Source organism: Coregonus clupeaformis, chromosome 15 (genome assembly GCF_020615455.1).
Source record: "Coregonus clupeaformis isolate EN_2021a chromosome 15, ASM2061545v1, whole genome shotgun sequence".
Lineage (NCBI taxonomy): Eukaryota > Metazoa > Chordata > Actinopteri > Salmoniformes > Salmonidae > Coregonus > Coregonus clupeaformis.
Genome location: NC_059206.1, coordinates 50,862,686 through 50,882,682, shown reverse-complemented (window position 1 = coordinate 50,882,682; position 19,997 = coordinate 50,862,686). Strand labels below are relative to the sequence as shown.

At 42.1% G+C, this 19,997-nt stretch overlaps 1 protein-coding gene across 3 annotated transcripts; it reads right to left on the bottom strand.

Annotated features, from left to right (window-relative positions):
- Nucleotides 1-1,538: 1,538 nt before the first annotated feature.
- rbm18 (RNA binding motif protein 18) lies at nt 1,539-17,880 on the bottom strand. Of its 3 annotated transcripts, none has more exons than XM_041898989.2 (6): nt 17,609-17,880; nt 16,013-16,501; nt 10,531-10,657; nt 9,721-9,807; nt 6,707-6,795; nt 1,539-3,177 (listed from the first exon to the last, which is right to left on the bottom strand). In XM_041898989.2, exons 2-6 carry the CDS (start codon nt 16,492-16,494, stop codon nt 3,018-3,020), a joined length of 945 nt encoding a protein of 314 aa, XP_041754923.1. In that variant the 5' UTR covers nt 16,495-16,501; nt 17,609-17,880; the 3' UTR covers nt 1,539-3,017. The 3 variants fall into 3 exon arrangements, with proteins under 3 accessions (XP_041754923.1, XP_041754922.1, XP_041754924.1); XM_041898988.2 differs by having other exon boundaries at nt 17,501-17,879; XM_041898990.2 differs by having other exon boundaries at nt 9,727-9,807; nt 17,501-17,877.
- Between the last annotated feature and the right edge of the window lie 2,117 nt (nt 17,881-19,997).

The following is a 19,997-nucleotide window of genomic DNA, read 5'->3' as shown; positions in this document are numbered from 1 at the left end:
CCTGGTTTGGAGGGGGAGGGTAAACTTGTTGTATTATGGGTGCGAATGTAGGGTACGGTTCATGGACACCACTCTTCTGACAGAACACCGCTATAATGGAGTTTTTTCCCTCACTTGGCAATTTCTGTTAAGGGGTCATAATAAATAACCTATTTCAAAATTAAAGTAAGTCTGATGTTGGATAATGTTGGTTCAAGTCATTGCTTTATGATTTAGGTTTAATTGAAAACAACTATTTAGGTGTTGAATAGTTCATTTTTATGTGTGTTTATTATTACATAAACACACATTAGCCTATTATTTTTGCGTTCCACAAACAAACCATCATAAAAAACAGTCTATCTTTCTTGTAAAGCCATTCTAAATGAGACAGTCATTAGAAACATAGCACTTAATCGAATCATGTTTTTTCAATTTGCATAATTACAACATAATTATGCACCATAAAGGTTTATTAAGGTTGAATTATTCATGTTATAATGTATTCTTTTGGGTTCTTTCACTTTATGATATTATAGGCTATACGATTTTAAACGAGACAAACAAAATAAAGGTAGTTTATTTACAGTGAAATGTATTGTTTGGCCTCTGTCAATGTATTATTATTATTTGATCGGTTGATTATTATAATAAATATTAATATTAGGGATTGTTTCTTATATCTGATTACTGAAGGATTCAACTTAACGAAAAAATTTGATTCTGCAAGAGGATCTATTGAAAATTTGACACAATATAAATACGACATCTCATTCTCACCCCAAATATGGGCTTTCTAAACATCCAATAGTCTATTGGAATGAGGGCGTATGTAGCTACTTTGTTTAGCTGTGAAAAAGGACCTTGAAGACAATATGCTTGTCTCATTGACTCGTGATAATCCTAGAAACACATAGGCCTTTCTATCACAGCATCAAAAATACCAACTAGCGGTAGTTAATTTATTAATGATTGAAATGATGGATAATCAGGTCTTCATTTGATTTCCAATTTACAGACCATATTGAGACCCGCGCAAGTAACTGGAACTTTGGCAGTAAATCAGTCACAGTCGCAGACATCACTGAAGCCGCGCGCATCTCCCCTTCAACATGAGAACCATGTTGAGTGCCAAAGAGTTTGCGACTTCCCCGAAGCTGTTTCGATCATATCAGGCTTTAGCTATGTCACTGTAAAAACATTTTCAATTCACAGGAAGATTAATTAATAACATAACTGAACCATTCTGCTGATTCATTAACGCGCAATTACGCGCTACATGTATCTTATTTAATTAATGGATCTCACAGCTCGTGAAATTGTAAACATGCAACATGATTGCTAAATAAATCATTAAAAAAATACTGTTAAGGTAAAATATTCTGTGGTAGGCCTACTGTCTTTTTCTTACCCTTCAGGTTGCAGGCAGAGTATCTATGCACCATTCATGTGGGCATCAATCTGACACCCACATTTCAGCTGCTTGCAACACATTTAATGGGAGCGGGGTGAAGAAGCTCAACAATGTGATATCAAGTTCATTTCTTGATTGAAGAAAATTCTATTAGCCTTTTTTATTAGTCAGACTATGAGGACTTGTATTATATAAACCTCATTGAAGATAGATATACTGTGCACAATTTCGATGAGGAGTGGTAAATAGATATAGGAATCTCCTGCTCTAGTTGAACCAGATTCTTCTAAATATTTGGCAGATCTACAAATTATGGGATACATAAAATAGCCATGTAAAACCTTCAAAAACATGTAGACTACAATACAGGACAGTATGGGCATTATATTAAAATAAAAAAGAGAACAAATACTATTTGTTGTTGTTTTTCAAATACCATTTTATGATTGAACAATGTAATCTATGAGTTGAGTTGCAATGTAGCTTTCTGGGTTTACTTTGTGTCATAGCATAAATACAAATAGTTATATTGTCCAAAGTTGCTCAACATTCTCCACTTATAATGACCCTCAAATCACAGTCAAACATAGCCAAATATGTGTTATGAATAAAATACATTTAGCATAACCTTCTTTGATCACAAGAAACACAATGGTGACAACCACTCAGTTTTAAAGACATGATTTTATGCCTTGCCTTCTTTTTTGTGACTACAGACCAACAACAATATGCTAATGCTAAATAAGTGACTCACGAGCATGTGGGAAACATATTATACTGTATTAGTCCACTACATCAGGTCAAATTGGAATTATGAAGGGTAATAATGTCCAACTACCAACACTGAATGGCAAAGACAGAAATGAAACATTACAATAACAATGTATTTGAAAAAATCCTGACAGAAAACAATAGTAAGAGCAATGGAAGGTGTGATATTCTACACATCATACAATATATATAGCCATTGAAAATAGTTTTGGCTGGAGTTGTAGAAAAGTAGATTACAAAAAAACAAAACCCTCCTTGAAAAAACCCCCAAAAAAATCCTCTTCCAAGTAAGAATACACACACTAGGTAAAAAAAAAAATAATGGCTTGTTGCGCCGTCTGTCCAAACCTGAAGCCATACAGTTTGGTGGCCTGACTCCCACTACAGCCTGGTCCCAGATCTTGTTGTGCTCTTGCCAACTCCATTGCAGTCATTGTCAATGAGTGACAAGGAGTTGGCATAATAGCACAAACAGATTGGCGTCAGGCAACTCCCACAACACTACAGTGTAATAATAACTTAACAATCTGAGCATATTCCACATATACGTTTGTATCATGGTAATGTTAATTAGCACTTCAATTGTCTTGGAATCTATTCATTTATTACAGGAGACCGCTGTAGAGGAAGTCACTGAGCCAGTCAGGTATTGGTAGAGTTGCAAAATTCCAGTAACTTCACCAAAATACCCAAGTTTTCCAGAAATCCTGGTTGGAGGATTCCAGATTTCCTGCTTATCCCTTTCCGCTACGGGGAATCTTCGAACGAGGAATTATGGAAAACCTGGGAATTTTGGGAAAGTTACCGGGGAAATTTTGCAAGCCTAGGTGTTGGATGTTCTGTTCCCTGTGTGTCATCTCCTGAACCTGCGGAAGGGTCTGCTGTAAGGCTGTGGGCGTTTCTTCTCTGGAGGCTTGTTATACATGTAGGCTGAGGGGCCCTGGTACTCCTCATCTGGGTTCTCCTCCATCATCTGAAGCTTGGCCTCGATCGCACGAATCTTCGCACTCGTACTTTGTATGGTAAGGGAGAGGAAGAGAGAGTGAGTGGGTAGGAGAGAGAAAGAGAGTGACTGTAAGAGAGCTAGAGAGAGTGAGTGGGGAAGCAAACGAGGGAGAGCGAGAGAGTGGCAGAGAGAGCTAGAGAGAGAATGGGGGTGGGGGTGCAGCAGGAAAAAAGGAAACTGTATTCATCTTTCATCTCTTCCTCCACACTGACTGGTCTATGGATGGTGTTATTGAAGTTTATGGTAAATTAAATTAATGCACTTTCCTAAGGACTCTCCTTTAAAGGAGAATTGTGCTTTTTTTTTTACAAACAAATCTACATTTTTTATGTAAATTGCATGTTATAGAAGGGTCCAGACACTTTTTTCTTGCACATTTCACTTGTTTTTGAGAAACTTACCCCTACCAAATACATCCTTTTAGAAACTGAAATGCTCTCAGCAGGGTTCGTACAGACAGTGGCAAGTTAAACTCAAGGACTTTCAAGTACTTTTTGAAGCACTAATATTTACTTTCAAGGACCATCAATTTGTAATAGTTCCTATTATGCAATTGTTTCTAGTCGCCACCAGATGGAAGTATATCACCACAACCTGATGAAGAAAAAACAACTTACTATTCATCACTACCTTCCTTACAAGTTCTACTCAATATTACATGTTTCACTACTTACTCATTACATACATGAGTGGTAAGTCAGTACTGATGATGTTGACTGATTTCCTTATATGAACTGTAACTCAGTAAACTCTTTGAAACTGTTGCGTTAATATAAATTGTCTTTCTATTTAAAATTGTCTTTATATTTCACAAAATGTTAGGTCCCACAGGCTGTCCAAAACACATTGATATAAAAGTGAATTCTGACAGTGTAAAAGGCCCCTAGTTTACTCTAAAACGTTGTATGCTATACCCATTTGAAGAGAAACAAGTTATTAATGTGTTTGATAAGATTAAATATTCTCTCAGGGGACCCTATTTACATTTTAGGGAACACCACATGGGTCCCCGACCACTGTAATACTAAACTCTCTCCCTGCTTGCTTCAATGCTTCCTCTCTCTGTGTATCTCCTTTGCGTCCTTCATTGCAGCCTCCATCCAACGTTAGCTTCTAACTTCATCCTTCTAGCCATTGCTAGCGACCAGATTAACAGCCAGAGCCCTTGAGCTACATAGCTAGCTAGACATCTGACTGAAATATCAGCGACTATTTACCAGTTGTACACTCGTTCTCCAAGAGTCAGGGAGTTTTTGTTTGGGGGATGTCTGTTGACACGGACGAGTTTCCCATCGGACAGAGTGGTGAATGAATATGCTGCTAACAAGGCAAATCTGGGGGAGTAGGCAAACATAACGAGCCTACATGAATAATTTGTGATTAGAACTCAGATCAAGAAGCCTTCTGAGCGTTGATCAATGCCGGGAACGCAATAACAAGTGCGTAAACAATAATTAACAAAATAAAAACGTGCGTAAATGGCGTTTACCCTCCACTACATCCCTGGTTGGCTCTGGCAAAACCCATTCATAAACATCAATAACCTGCCAGGCAGGATTTAATCTACACTTGACTGGCATTTTAGCTATCTATGTGACATTTGGCGGCGCCTAATCAGTCAGTTCTGTACCTGCCTGGCTGAGTGGCAGTGTGTGTGGAATGAGCGAGCTTGCCTGTCAACGGGAGCGCGAAACAAGTGAGGAAATAAAACTCGGTAGTCTGCCTGGAAATTAATTTGCAAGACCAATACATTTTTCATATTAACATATTTGATCATTTTCAGTTCTCCTCTCATTTTACTTCAAGTACTTTTCAAGTACCAACTTGAGAAAATTCTGATTTATGGTATTCTAGTACTTGAATTTCAGAGTGCCAAATTCAAGTACTTTAAGCACCTCAAGCACCTTGTGCGAACCCTGTCTCAGTATAGTGATGGTCTTTAGATGTAGAACACATGAAATTGTGTCATTCCGAACTTTATCCGCAAAGTTATATTCCATTTTGTTGAGACTCGAGAGATACCGCTCCGTCCATTCTAGCAGCAGGCTACACGGAGAATTGAACAGGTGGATAGGGGAAACGGCTGGAGTCGCACAAAATGGAATTTAATGTTGCGGATAAAGTTTGGAATTACAATTTCATGTGTACAACATCTAAAGACCTGCATCACTATACTGAGAGCGTTTCTAAAATGATGTATTTGGGTGTTTTTGGAGCATTTGTTCATGTTTTTCAGAGCCCCCGTACTGCACAACAAGGATGAGGAAGAGAATCGCTGGTTGGGGTACATTTCTAAAAAATAAGTGAAATCACAAAAAACAAGTGTCTGGAACCTTCTATAACGTGCCATTTACATCAACAATTGAGATTTTGTTGTTCAATAGAAAACTTCTCTTTTAAAGTCCATCTTAGACATGGTTGTTTCAGCAATAAAACTAAAAGTGTTGAATTTGAGCTCAAGAGGCCATTTGTTTTTATAACTTCTCCTTTCCACTTATTTATAAACACTCCAGTACCCCTGCACATTGAATACGGTACTGACACTGACCTGAATATACTTGCATTCTCGTGTTTCTTTAACGCTCATCGTAGTTTGTGTGGTTTTTATTCTTACTTTGATTTTTTGTATTCTATTTTCTATTATTATCTACACTATATATACAAAAGTATGTGGACACCACTTCAAATTAGTGAATTTGGCTATTTCAGCCACACCTGCTGAAAACAAAACTAAAATGACTGCAGCTTGGCTGAGAGGACCGGCAGATGATCAGTTATAGGGTAATAAGGCTGCCTCAGCAAAGTATCTGAATAAAATAAATCTACTATACTAGAGAATCTGAGTAATCCACCATTATAGTATTTTATCAGTTTTTACTATCAAATCTTTCCAAGGTGGCCAGAGCTTACTCATGGGTAAAATATTTGCCGGGAACATTATGATAAAGGAATACGTTTTCCATTGAAAGGCCCAACAATTAGATAAGTAAAGATAAGAAAGAGTATATTATGATTACTATCACTGCATTCTTGGGAAAGAGCTCTCGGTAAGAATTTCACTGTACTGTTTTACACCCTGAGCACTTGGTGAATAAACTCTGAAACTTTCAAAGGTACAAGAAATGAAAATAATACTTATACAAAATTTGACAAAGATGGAATCCGCAGTAGGGGTTTTTGTTTTGTTCGACGAGGAGCGTTGCGTAACATTGTAAAATACATCGCAGTAAATATTCTGCTGTTCTATCGCCCGTGCAATGATGTCCGATGGAAAAAACAGTGTCCGTAGTTTGCAGTAACTTCTTTGTTGTTGTAATATCGCAAATGGACGTGGCAGTTTCACCATTAAGGATTCCAGCTTTAAGTACATTTAAATTAGACTTTTAGATGTTGATCATGAGTTCATGAGTCTAATATGCACCCTAATCTGGTATGTCATACTGTAATTCATAGGCTTCTAAAACATGTATAGTGTAGGTAAGGAGGGAGGGAGAGTGATGTATGAAGGGGGAGTCAGAGAGACAGATTGGACCGACCTGAGATTGGTTGGTAAGTCTAGTTCTGCGCTGCAGGACGGCTCCAGGCTGGCAGGACCATTCTTATCCCCTCGGAAACCCTCAAACCTCTGAAAGAGATAGAGAGAGAGAGAGACAAATAGAGACAGAGAGAGAGAGACAGAGAGAGAGACACAAATAGAGAGAGAGAGAGACAGAGAGAGAGAGAGAGAGACAGAGAGAGAGAGAGAGAGACAGAGAGAGAGAGACAGAGAGAGAGAGAGAGAGAGAGAAATAGAGACGGGGAGAGAGAGAGAGAGAGAGACAAATAGAGACAGAGAGAGACAAATAGAGACAGAGAGAGAGAGAGAGAGAGAGAGAGAGAGAGACAAACAGATACAAAAACAAAAGCAAGGAGAAGAACATCTGTGAGACATGTAAGTAAAGTACCATAGGACATGAGGTATGAGGAGAGTTTCTAGAGAATGAACTGCAACTTCCTCCCACATGGCTGGCTGCTGAGCAGAGCTGGTAACCACAGACGGAGCAGAGCTTTGGGGCCAGCTAGCTTACGGTTGGTTGCCTACGGTCGCACCATGGTTGGACCAGGTAACCAGAGTGGAGCCCGTTTAGCTTACGGTTGGTTGCCTACGGTCGCACCATGGTTGGACCAGGTAACCAGAGCGGAGCCCGTTTAGCTTACGGTTGGTTGCCTACGGTCGCACCATGGTTGGACCAGGTAACCAGAGCGGAGCCCGTTTAGCTTACGGTTGGTTGCCTACGGTCGCACCATGGTTGGACCAGGTAACCAGAGCGGAGCCCGTTTAGCTTACGGTTGCACCATGAACCAAGGAGGGACCATGTCACTCCGTTTGTCTGCTGCTGCTGCTTTTGGTCAAATCCCCTCACTGGCATTGTGATGCCCTTTTCTGAGGCATTGTGGGGAAGGTGAACGGCACAGCAATATTACTGTGCATTCATTCCTCTCAAAACCGCCCCTCACAACTTCCCCAACGTGAGTGATGCAATGTGAACCTGTAGAGAGAAGAAGAACGAAAAAACATTAATATAACAGAAATGACTCATATCAGACTTACCAGGTCTAGTAATCAGTTAGGATCAATAGGATGCATTTTAAATAACTGTCATGATCACCATGGTTTCAAAAAGCATAGAGTTGCTTTCTGAACCAATATGAATGAATGGATGAATGACATTTTTTACATTAGTCATTTAGCAGACACTCTTATCCTGAGCGACTTACAGTTGGTGCATCCATCTTAAAGGGATACTTCAGGATTTTGGCAATTAAGCCCTTTATCTACTTCCCCAGAGTCAGATGAACACGTGGCATTTTTATGTCTCTGCGTGCAGTTTGAAGGAAGTTGCTAACTAGCGTTAGCGCTATTGCTAATTAGCGTTAGAGCAATGACTGGAAGTCTATGGTAACTGCCAGCATGCTAGTAGATACCATAGACTGCCAGTCATTGTGCTAACGCTGGTTAGCATTGGCTCACAAAACTCCCAACTCCAACTTCCTTTATACTGGATGCAGAGATAAAAACGGTATCCATGAGTTCATCTGACTGGAAGTAGATAAAGGGCTTCATTGCCAAAATCCCAAAGTATCCCTTTAAGATAGCTAGGTGAGACAACCACACATCAGTCATGAAAATGACTATTCCTCAACATAACATGGAAATAAGTATTACATTGAAAGTAAACAAACAGGCCCTTGTTTCTCACGCCAGAGTACTTAACCCACTAGTCATAATAGATGCTGAGGTCATACATTTATGGCCAAGATTAGGCGTCAAACAATGACCCTCAAATACTCCCTTCCCTCCATTTTGCAAGGCTTTCTATAAGAATGTATCCTATACGTTCCGGATAGGCAAGCACCACGGGTCTATTTTCTGCATGCATGATCTGTATCATATTTCTCTTCTTAGATCAGTGCCTCTTCCCTCCATTATCTTTAAGTACACAGGTTCAAAGGTCAGGCTCAGAAGCGACCAACTCTTCTGGAAAAAAACATCCATCCAGTGGTTGATGCATGTCCGAAAACAAAGCTGAAGATCTCCAGAGTTGGCCCGTCCATCCCCTTGGTCAAGCCAAGGGGACTTTACATTATATAGAACAACATGGCATTTACAAGGAAAAAGCAATTGCATGCAAAGCAATAGCACGAATCCTTGAATGACTTGACCATTACTTGAGCATCATTAAAAATGTAATCAAAATGATTGAATTCTATTGGCATTAATGTCACTCGATACAGAATGGCTCAGTGAGACAGACATGGGATGTGGAAATAGACTAGATGCACACACGTGTGTATGGCCCAGTACGTCACTGGGGCCGAGCTCCCTGCCATCCAGGACCTCTATACCAGGCGGTGGAAGACCCTAAAAATCATCAAAGACTCCAGCCACCCAAAACATAAACTGTTCTCTCTGCTACCGCACGGCAAGCTGTACTGATGCACCAAGTCTGGAACAAACAGGACCCTAAACAGCTTCAACCCCCAAGCCATAAGACTGCATAACCAGTTGTCCGCTGCTTGTTGTTGTCAAAGGAGGGCTACACTGTTAACCTTGACCTGATCCTGGTGTCTCTTTCCCCTCAGGGGAGAGTGGGGGACAGGGGGTGCACAGGAGGGGCGTGATTCGGCCCCATACAGGATTTCCTTAGTCCATACAGCAGCTACCTATTGTTAGGGACAGACCAGGGTTGCTGGAGTCCAAGAGATCTCCCCCTGCCTAGAGGGAGTGACTGGAGCACGGCCCTCTCCGGTCCTACACTTCTGCTACTGTTCTACACTCGTACCATTACCATTTGTGGTCTGTACACCATGCTGCCATTATGTTGTACCCAATAACACTCACACACCACAGGCAAACACACTGCTGCATGCATGACAGTTAGGTTAACTTCATAACATGTATTAGGCTAGACTTTTTGCCCTAAGAGAGGGACACACAATGAATCACAGGCCATGCTGTGTGTGTGTCTGTGTAAAGTAAAGGCGAGAGGTTGAACCGGGTGACATTTACCTTTACCTGTGCGTGTGCCCAGCGCACCACCAGCTTCTTGGACAGGGCCAGCTTCCCATTCAGACAATGGATCGCCCTCTCAGCCTCCTGGAGATTGGAGAAATGGGTTTGATCCTCATAAAAAACATAATTTCACCAACAAAAACTAGGCCAGTATCATTACATTGTAGTCATTTAGCAGACACTTATCCAAGACCTCTTATACAAATCATTATATCATTATTCTTTATCATAAAGTGATAACAGAGACAGTTATGACTGATGATGGATGGCTCACCCAGTCCATGGGGCTCTAGTGGTGCGTGTGTGTGTGTGTGTTCGTGTGTGTATGAGGCTAATAAACACACACTTCCTGTGAATAACACCCAGGGGACTGCCTCCCATCACACTTGAGACACTCACAGTGAATAAGAGATCTTTATCTTAGCTTTGGTGGAGCCCTGAAGAGCCCTATGAAGTTTGAGACAATATCTTCATGGGGAGAGATGGGAAACAGTTGGCTATACTATACCTTTTGTCTATGCTGTGTATAGCTTTTGACTAGCCCTAACTTTTCACTTTTCATTTATATAATGCACTTACCTTTTTCTACTAGCACTGACTTTGCTGATAACTACTTAATTTAGGAAAAATGTACTTACTATGACTGTGATATGTGGTTGTCTCACCTAGCTGTCTTCAGATGAACACACTATTAAGTCGCTCTGAATAAGTCTGCTAAATGACTAAAATGCAATGTACATTTATATGAAGTAGAGACTATCTTTTCTTGGAATTGAAAGGTGTGAAATGGTTGGTGTGGTGTTGTACCTCTTTGGTGTGGAAGTTAATAAAGCAGTATCCTCGGGGCTGGCCCTCCAATGGTCCAGACTTGTGAAACAGGAAATCAAACTGTTTCACCTTCCCAAACTTCTCCAGAAGCTTTACCAGGTGATACCTGCAGAGGAAATACACACACAGACATTATACTGAGATTCACTCTAGCGCTTTTGATTTGCTGTGACAAAGTAAATCAATGTATTTGATGTGCTTGGATAAAGTAAGTAACATATTACTTTAAAATAACATTGTGGTCATGAGTAATCTCCAAACACATTTGACTAATATAAAGATAGAATTCCAGTAGAATAGGTTGAAACAAATAATTACTAAATGTCTTTCTCAATACAGGCAGGCCTTTCAACATCAGACTTCTACTATCAACTAAGAACATTATTCATAACATAATTGGCTAACATTCCATTGTCACAGACAGTGCAACATATTCATAAAACATCATGACTATATTTGCCTTCCCTGTCACCTGCCCCTGATTAGAATGACCGGTCACTTACACCTTTTTAGCCACAGTAAATCTTTTATCCACACAATAGAGAGGATACAGCGGCAGGACAATGAGAGAATAAAAAAGAGGAAGCCTGAATTCAAGAAAAACATTCACTACTGTACAGGGCTGCGTGCGGCTAGCTGCCGTGAAGCTCTAACTGCCTTGGCCTGTTAGCCTATAACAGGCGTGCCAAATTCAACATGGCCACCTTCCATTCAGAGGTTCTTAGCAGTGGGATTCGTTGTCACTAACATCCAGGATCCATAAATAATATTCATTGCTTGACCGTCTGACTCTGAGGTGGTCTCGGCTATAGCCTCATTGCCCTGTAAACAAGTGTTCAACTATGAAGAGTCCCCTACAGCAGTAAATACTGTACTGGCCCGGCCTTGTACGACTCAATAGATGAATTAGTCATAAACATGGCTAACAGCTGTACCAGTGATTCAGAGGGAACTTCAGAGGTTATACCTCCAGACACAAGAGACTCAACATTTTGGGATGATTTAGGCCTACACCCAGTCTACACACTGTGAAGTTCAAGTAGAAGTGATTACGAGAGTTCTCGCACACGTATAACAGAGACAGAAGTTGGGAAAACCGTCAAGGAGATATATTTAGTCCAAGCTGTAATGGGGGGAGCTGTCTGAACAAGAAGCAGCCAATTTCATATGTCAATGTCGACGGTCTGTATTGATGGGCAGCCTAGCATGCAGTCTGTGCGTAGTAGAGTGCATTCTCTCGGTTGTCCGAGCCAAATGTGACTGTCCATGCACGCCATAAGTCTATGCTGCACGCTACCAATTCAGGGCGTCATCAGAAAAACATCAACAGCGTAGACTGGGCATGACCAGATGAATAGAAAGGCTACCTAGTCATAATTTTTGGCTATATTCATCATCTCTTATGGAATTATAAAACGGGTAGTGGTTGTGTCATAGTCATCACAGGTATGTTGAAAGCATGACATACAGCTACATTGGCTGATGTTGAATTCCACACAATGCAATAGAGCCTCAATTCTGGCAATAGCCTAGGTCCAAGTCTAAACTGTTTTTATTGATCTCAAGCTTAGGTCGGATACAACACATGTTTCCTATTGAAGACTAATCACTTAGTTTAAAGAAATATCTACATTATTTCATAATGTACAACAATTACAATGTGAATGTCCCTTGATAGCCTATGTTACGTAATTTAAAAAAACATAGGTAAGCCTTTATTTTTTCCCCCCCGGAGTGACTGCCTGGGAATTGTGTTGTGTACAAGTAGCCTAACAGAGATGCTTGTTGCTTTTATACTTTTGTCCAGCAAAGTTATTTTTAAATCGTGGAAAGGTATGTAGCCTAGGAGCAGGAGCTTGGGGAGTACTAGGGATCCAGGGTTGCATCCCAAATGTCACCCTATTCCCTATATAGTGCACTACTTTCAAATGTCACCCTATTCCCTATATAATGCACTACTTTTGACCATAGCCCTATGGGGCCTTGTCAAAATAAGTGGACTACATAGGGAATAGGGTGCCATTTGGGATACATTCATGGACTGGATGTATTAATGTCTTTCCTTGGCCTCCCAGGAGATTTCTCTACAAGCAGAATTTCTCACTTTCCCAGACTCCACCCTCTGCAGGCTGGAATGGAATGTCTTCCTGCGACCTGCTGCTGGTACAGATTGAGGAATTGATAGTGGGCTGATACACCAGGAAGGACCACAGGAGGGGACGGGACCACTTCTGGCCTTTAACAGACCACAATGAACTTCTCCTGGGGGCTGTAAAACGTGCCGGCCAGCGGGAGGTGGAGGAGGGGTGGAGGGGAGCTAAGGTCTGGTGAGGGGAGGAGTGATCTCCTTGCTTGAGGGGGTTATTCTGTGAAAGCATGAACCCGAGCCAAGCTGGACATCTGTTAAATAACCATGCAGTGAAGTGGCCCAGCACCTACAGTTCCTCCGATCTAAGATCATCTATTTGAGGACTGAGTCAGGGAGGAACTGAATGTGCCCTGAATATGGCGACCACTCTCAAATTGGGCACCAGAGAAAGAAAGAGACCAAGAGAAAGAGACAACCGTTTGACTGGTCCAACATCTGACATGACCCAGAGGTTTTATGGTCTATGATCTCACATGAACATGAGGTAAAGGAGGCAGTCTTCCCAAGCAGGTCTTTCCTGGGAAAGGGTAAGTTAAAGAGGGCAGTGAGTTCTTCTAAAGAGGGCAGTGAGTTCTCCTAGAGGGCAGTGAGTTATTTTCTTCTATCCTGTTCCATCTTTCCTCTTCTCCCTCCACCAAGTGGGCATGGCCCCATGTCCCGTCTGTACCACCATCCCAGGGCGCAGCACAGAAACAACCTGCAGCTCAGATTGCACATGCTGGATCCATCACTGGCCTAGAATGGGCCCCTGTGGAGCAGGGACAGACAGGTCAACATGTCAGCGCCTTATCAGGAGTGGAGCAGCAGCCCCTCTCTATGTGTGTGTGAATGGGGTGGGTGGAGCCGTGTTATAGGGCTGTGATGGAATTTTGGATGACGTAATAACCGTTAGAATTGCAACAAAAAGAATAATACATATCTTTTTAAGATGCACATTTTCTCCTCTACTCCGCTCCTGACTGCATGTGCTGCTGCAGGGAGGGGGGGCGTTGCCTAGGCAACCAAAAACGTGTTTGCTACAACACCTTGCTTGTTTCAGCAAGGAGCAACAAAGTTTTACCACATTGTTCAGTCCATGTTACTGTAGAGTCCATGTTGCAGCAGAAACTGACTCAATCACACAAATGCCCGGCCAATTCAGTCAGCTGTTTTTTTCCACTTTTTATTTTTTCCATGGTTATGTCGGGTACAAAGTTATACGGTAATTGTGCCAGACCTAGCCGTGTGTGGTGTGTGTCTGTGGGAGACATGCCTGGGCATGCGGGTCGAGCAGGCGGGTTGGGGTGTTGTCACTCTCACCTGCTGACTGACACCTTCGCTAAAGACACACCTGAAACACAGTCAGGCTGGTGTTTGTCTAAAACAGCCTGTGCCTGGGACTGAGACTGGTGCACAACATGTTTCGTAAGATATCAGATCTGCTGCTATAAGAGCTCAGATGCCTCTCCAAAAACAAATACGCTATCGTGATGCAGCTTCCTGAGACAGGGGGAAGGTAGCAAAAGCACACCCAGATGAAATGCAGCCTCTCTCATTCAAAGGTCAGACAAAATACAGACTGTGACCTCGGAATGATGAATTTTCCAACAAGTTTATTTTATTTTATTTCACCTTTATTTAAACCAGGTAAGCCAGTTGAGAACAAGTTCTCATTTACAACTGCGACCTGGCCAAGATAAAGCAAAGCAGTGAAGTTAGACTTCAGATTACGTTCTCCACCACTCTTAGCTTCTCCAAGAGAAGGAAAAAAGGGGAAATTGAGCAATCGCTCAGCATTGTCCCGAGACTGGATCCTTTCAGAGATCTGGAGGGCTTGAGCGCATGACTGATGACAGTGCTGAGGGTCTGACATCATTGAAGACCTGTGGATTAATTAGCATAGAAAATAACAAGAGAAAATAAAGGATTCTTGGCTGAGAGAGAGAGAGAAAACACAGAGAGAGAGAGTTAGAGAGAGGGAAAGAGAGGAGAGAAAGTAGCAGTTGCAGAAACCAAGTGGTGGTGTTAAGAGTGTACAACGTTTCGCGCCAGGTTTCTGAGTGCAACTGTAGTGCCAGATGCCCTGGGGGAATCTTCCAGTTTGGACTTCTCCTTAGAGAAATTAGTGATCAATGGCTCCTGATGCTGGAGCAAGCAGTGAGTCTAAGACTTTGTCCCAAATGGCCCCCTATTCCCTATATAGTGCAATACTTTTTTTTTCTTTTTTTTTTTTTTTTTTTTTTAAATCAGGACCCATCTCCTCTTCACCACCACAATCAATCTCTCTGACAGAGAATACACATTAGCGGAAAAACTACGAAATTACAGCACAGCTTTTTACCTCATATCTCCATTACTGCACTCAATTACCCACTTATTTGGTCTCCTGGCTCGCTGTAAAAAAAGAACAAAGTGCCTGTAGCTGAATACTGACCCTCACTCAGAAAACAAAAACAGAACTCTACAGTGCTGCCTGCCTGCCTGTCACTTTACCGAGAGGAGGGCCCTGAAGTAGGTCTTGCTACAACAAACACTTGGAGCATGTGAACTAATTAATCTTACCAATCACCAGCCTGTGGGCATATTTTGTTGTTTTCCTTATACCCTATATAGTGCACTACTTTTGACCAGAGCCCTATGGGAATAGGGTGCAATTTGGGATGCACTCCAGGTTATTTAAAGGAAAACAGAGGGTAGAGGAGAAGGAAACGGCTGTCTAGACACCAGCCCCAGCAAGCTGTACATTTTCCAGGAGCCCACCAGCCAATCCCAACCTGTGCTGCCCCCCACCCCACTCCTTCTTCTGAAGCAAAAAGAGCAGCCAGCAAGCTACAGGTTGACAGAGTAAACACACCAGGTGAGTGAGAAATGATGGCAGCCCTTCAGTAGAACAGGTCGCCATGCCCGAGTGCCTCTCTTTCACACGCCCAACGTCGTCTGCTCATTCTCTAGCCCTCACAGACACACGGCTAATCAATCATACAGGCCAGTCACGGCGGTCGCTCCACTGGGCTGCTGCTGCATTGCCTCCCAGGCAGGGAGGAGCGAGCGCCCCACCTCCCAGAGTCAGAGAGGGTAAAAGTTGCCCCTGACAACTAGCCTCGTACAACCAGCATGATCTTGCAAGCTTACATCAATGATTCGTATCTGTGTAGCAAGCTGGCGAGATCAGGCTGGTTGTACGAGGCTACCTTACCACTGGTTCAGGGTTAAATACATGTTAATCTACCTGATGGTTAAGGAAAGGATTTGAGAGTAGGGTGATCTGATCCTAGATCTGTGGTTAGGGGCAAATTCTACCTCGAGCTTCATGGACCAAGGGGATTCACTCACTCTGTGATTTTAGGATCGATGTTCCCGATCCACAGGCGATGGCCTTCGTGTGACGAGCTTTCTGAAATGATAGAAGCATTCTCCACGGTCTCCACTGCCAGCTGTGCTGTCGTGGGTTTCTTGCTTTCTGAAATGATAGTGACATCATCATTGTCTGCCGTCTCCACTGCAGAAGGTGTAGTTTTCTTGCTTTCTGAAATGATAGTGACATCATTGTCTGCCGTCTCCACTGCAGGTGTAGTTTTCTTGCTTTCTGAAATGATAGTGACATCATCATTGTCTGCCGTCTCCACTGCAAAAGGTGTAGTTTTCTTGCTTTTTGAAACTATGGTGACATCATTGTCCTCCACGTCTGATGGTGTGGGTTCCTTGCTTTCTGAAACGGTAGAAGGTCGCGCCACTGTCTCTACTGCAGACTGAATAGGTTTCTTGTGTTCTGTAACAATGGGGGAACTCTCCGCTGTCGCCACTGCCGACTCCATGGGTCTCCTGAGAGAGAAAGAGAGAGATGGGGCACACTCCCAAAGACTTTGGCAAAATAATGTGTCCCACAACTTGATTAAATACTGATAAACCCGTATGAAAATTAAAACATCTATCAAGTAGCCTAGCTAGCTAATCACAACAAGTCCTCATTCTTTGTGATCATACTTTTCACTGCATTCACTGTTCAGACAGAAACATTAACTAGCCATCAGACTGTTAAATAGTCACCACTAGCCAGCCTCGGCCCAGTACCCTGCCCTGAACTTTAGTCACTGTTACTAGCCTGCTACCACCTGGTAGTCAACCCTGCACCTTAGAGACTGCTGCCCTATGTACATAGTCATTGAACACTGGTCACTTGAATAATGTTTACATACTGTTTTACCCACTTCATATGTATATACTGTATGCTAGTAATGGCTCATCCTATATAACTACTGTTGTACACCTTTTCCATTCATATAAGTCGCTCTGGATAAGAGCGTCTGCTAAATGACTAAAATGTAAAATGTATATACTGTCCATAATATCTATACACACCATCATATGCATATATATCTATATCCCAGACTGACATTCATTGCTCGTGCTAATATTTCTGAATACCTTCCTTTTTGGGGAAATGCGTGTATTGGATTGTTAGGTATTACTGCACTGTTGGAGCTAGGAACATCAGCATTTCGCTACACCCGCGATAACATCTGCAAAATATGTGTACGCGACCAATACAATTTGGTTTAGCTAGCTAGTTTACGTTAGCAGCAATCTAGTTAACTATCATTGGCAAGGGATCTAGCTAGATTACTAAAGATAAACCATGATGAAATAATATATATATATATATGAATTGTTTGTATTATGTTTCTGTTTCTCACTTTGCAACATGGATTTGTCAATGCCAAGACCCTCGAGCCCTCGACAAGGACGAGTGTCAAGCTTTGCTAACTAACTAAGCTAGCTATTATGCTAGATCTAAGTGTCTGTATCAAACCTTTAATTTACCTTGTTCGGTAGAAACTTTGTCTGACGGTGAACGGTTCAACTACTCAACGTCTGGAGATTACTATATTAACAAAACGTCAACAGAAATCTATAATTTCGTTAAAGTACCTTGGTACACAAAGCTCCGGTGAGCTAGCTGCTAGCCGCGAGATAATTAGCAAAAACAAAGGCGCCGTTTAATGACGTCTTACACAATCTCTCCCAAAAAGAGCACACACATTGAAGACAGTCCACACACATTATTTTAATTACTATGAGGAATAACGCAAGCTTTGGCTCCAACTATTGGTGCTTTAAGACAAAACGAGAACTCGCTAAAAAAAAGGAGGTCAAATCATGACGTCAATGATCTTCAGGTCGGAAAGTCGGAGCTCTAGAAATGCCGCGTTCTCGTGCTAGTCGGAACTAGGAAACTCTGAAATGTCCGACTTGCTAACTTGTTGTAGTTATACACGTGCCGCATTCAACGAATCAGCAAGTCGGACATTTCTGAGTTTCCTATTTCCGACTAGCATCTGAACGCGGAAAAAGATGCACCAGTTTCCGACCTGGAATTCCGAGTCGGATGACGGTTCAAAACGATTTTTCGCAGTCGGAGCTTGTTTTTTTACCCCGAGCTCCCAGTTGTCACGAACCAAAGTCGGGGATTTCCGAGTTCCCAGTTGTTGAGAACGCGGCATTTATTCCAACGCTCATCACTCACAGCCTTGCGCAAATAGACACATTTTCCAAGATATAGCTAGTAGTAACATTAAAATGTAACGAAGTTGTGCATGAATACAGTAGTTACAATGTAAAGATCCAATTCCAAATATACTCTTGTATCGATCCAATATGTCTTTAAGCTTACTCGAATGCATGTCCAACGACCTTCCTTCCATACATGACAGATAAATTCCACAAACTGTGTAGCTAGCTAGTAATAGCTATCATGCTAAGCTAGCTAGCTTTCATGTTACAGTGTGTTACATGCATGATTGATATTGATATGATCGATATGCAGTAAACAATCTAATAACCCTGGACGTATGAATGCTTATAACGGCTGTAGAAGTGTTTAAATATTGCCCAGTGTAACATAGCTACTGTTAAAGCTAGAATCCTTAGTTGCTACATCAATTTTTGGACTAATAAATGCATGATATACTGTAACATACCCATTGATTCTTGAAGAATACAACTTATAAATGCCTCATTCAACTGTCGTACCCCATCAGAACCCAAAATATAGGCCTACGTTTTACTCCAATGTTTGTAAACAAGGTAACTAAACAAACACTGTATAGCCTCTGAACATGCTTAAAACTATATATTTGATATCATGGGCGGTCCATCCATAGCTCTGTCTATACATTTGAGAGTGGTCACAATTCTCCAGTCCCATTTTTAGCAAAACGGGGGCGGGGAATACGCTTTGTTATTGTTTCAATTAAGAATTTTAGCTTTTAAAAAAACATAGGCCAGCAATATTCAGTGATGTCGTACACTGTGGGCATGCCAGCTGGCCTCTCGCGGTTTATGAAGAAATATCAAACAGAGATACAGTATCCCACTGAACACCTGTGCTACAGTTTTTCTGCTTCACTTCACTTGAAAAGACAGCCATCATCCCCCCTCTATCCCTTCCAGTGGACTCAGACACACTACCAATTGTTACAGCTACCCTAGAGGTAACACAAAAGAGTCATGCTTTTTATTTTTGATCTTCCTATAGCCTTACCACCAGGCACCAGTCGTGTCTTTTAGTGAGCCTGCCTGCTGCTGGCTTTACAAGGGAGTGATAAAATCAGCCAACCTGGGTTTGTTTAGAGAATAAAGCACTTGTATGGTCTCTGCCTTCTGTCCCAGATATTATTGATACAGTAGAGAGCTGCTGACTGTAACAACACTGATGTTTCAGGGGAGGCTGTAGGCTGTGCTGGATCCCCCTGCCTGCTCGTGATGTACACTCAGTGGCCAGTCTATTAGGTACACCCATCTAGTACCGGGTCAGGCCCCCTGTAGCCATGAAAGGATGCACCTGGTCAGCAACAATGTTCAGATATGATGTGGCATTCAAACGTTCTATCAAGGGACCTAACGTGTGCCAGGAAAACATTATCCACACCATTACACCACAGCCACCAGCCTGTACCGTTGACACCAGGCAGGATGGGGCCATGGACTCATGCTGCTTATGCCAAATCCTGACTCTGCCACCAGCATGACGCAACAGGAACCAGCATTCGTCAGACCAGGCAATGTTTTTCCACTCCTCAATTGTTCAGTGTTGGTGATCTCGTGCCCACTGGAACCACTTCTTCTTGTTTTTAGCTGATAGGAGTTGAACCCGGTGTGGTCGTCTGCTACAATAGCCAATTTGTTGTTTTTTAGCTGATAGGAGTTGAACCCGCGGTGTGGTTGTCTGCTGCAATAGCCCATCCTTGACAAGGACCGACGAGTTGTGCATTCCAAGATGCCGTTCTGCGACCTCTCTCATCAACTAGCAGTTTTCGCC

Coding starts and splice junctions, on each gene's coding strand:
- rbm18 (XM_041898989.2), bottom strand. CDS start 16,494: ATGGAGTCGGCAGTGGCGACAGCGGAGAGTTCCCCCATTGTTACAGAA. Junction 10,658..16,012: donor ATCGATCCTAAAATCACAGA/GTGAGTGAATCC, acceptor TTTCCTCTGCAG/GTATCACCTGGTAAAGCTTC. Junction 6,796..9,720: donor GGGCACACGCACAGGTAAAG/GTAAATGTCACC, acceptor TATCTCTTTCAG/AGGTTTGAGGGTTTCCGAGG.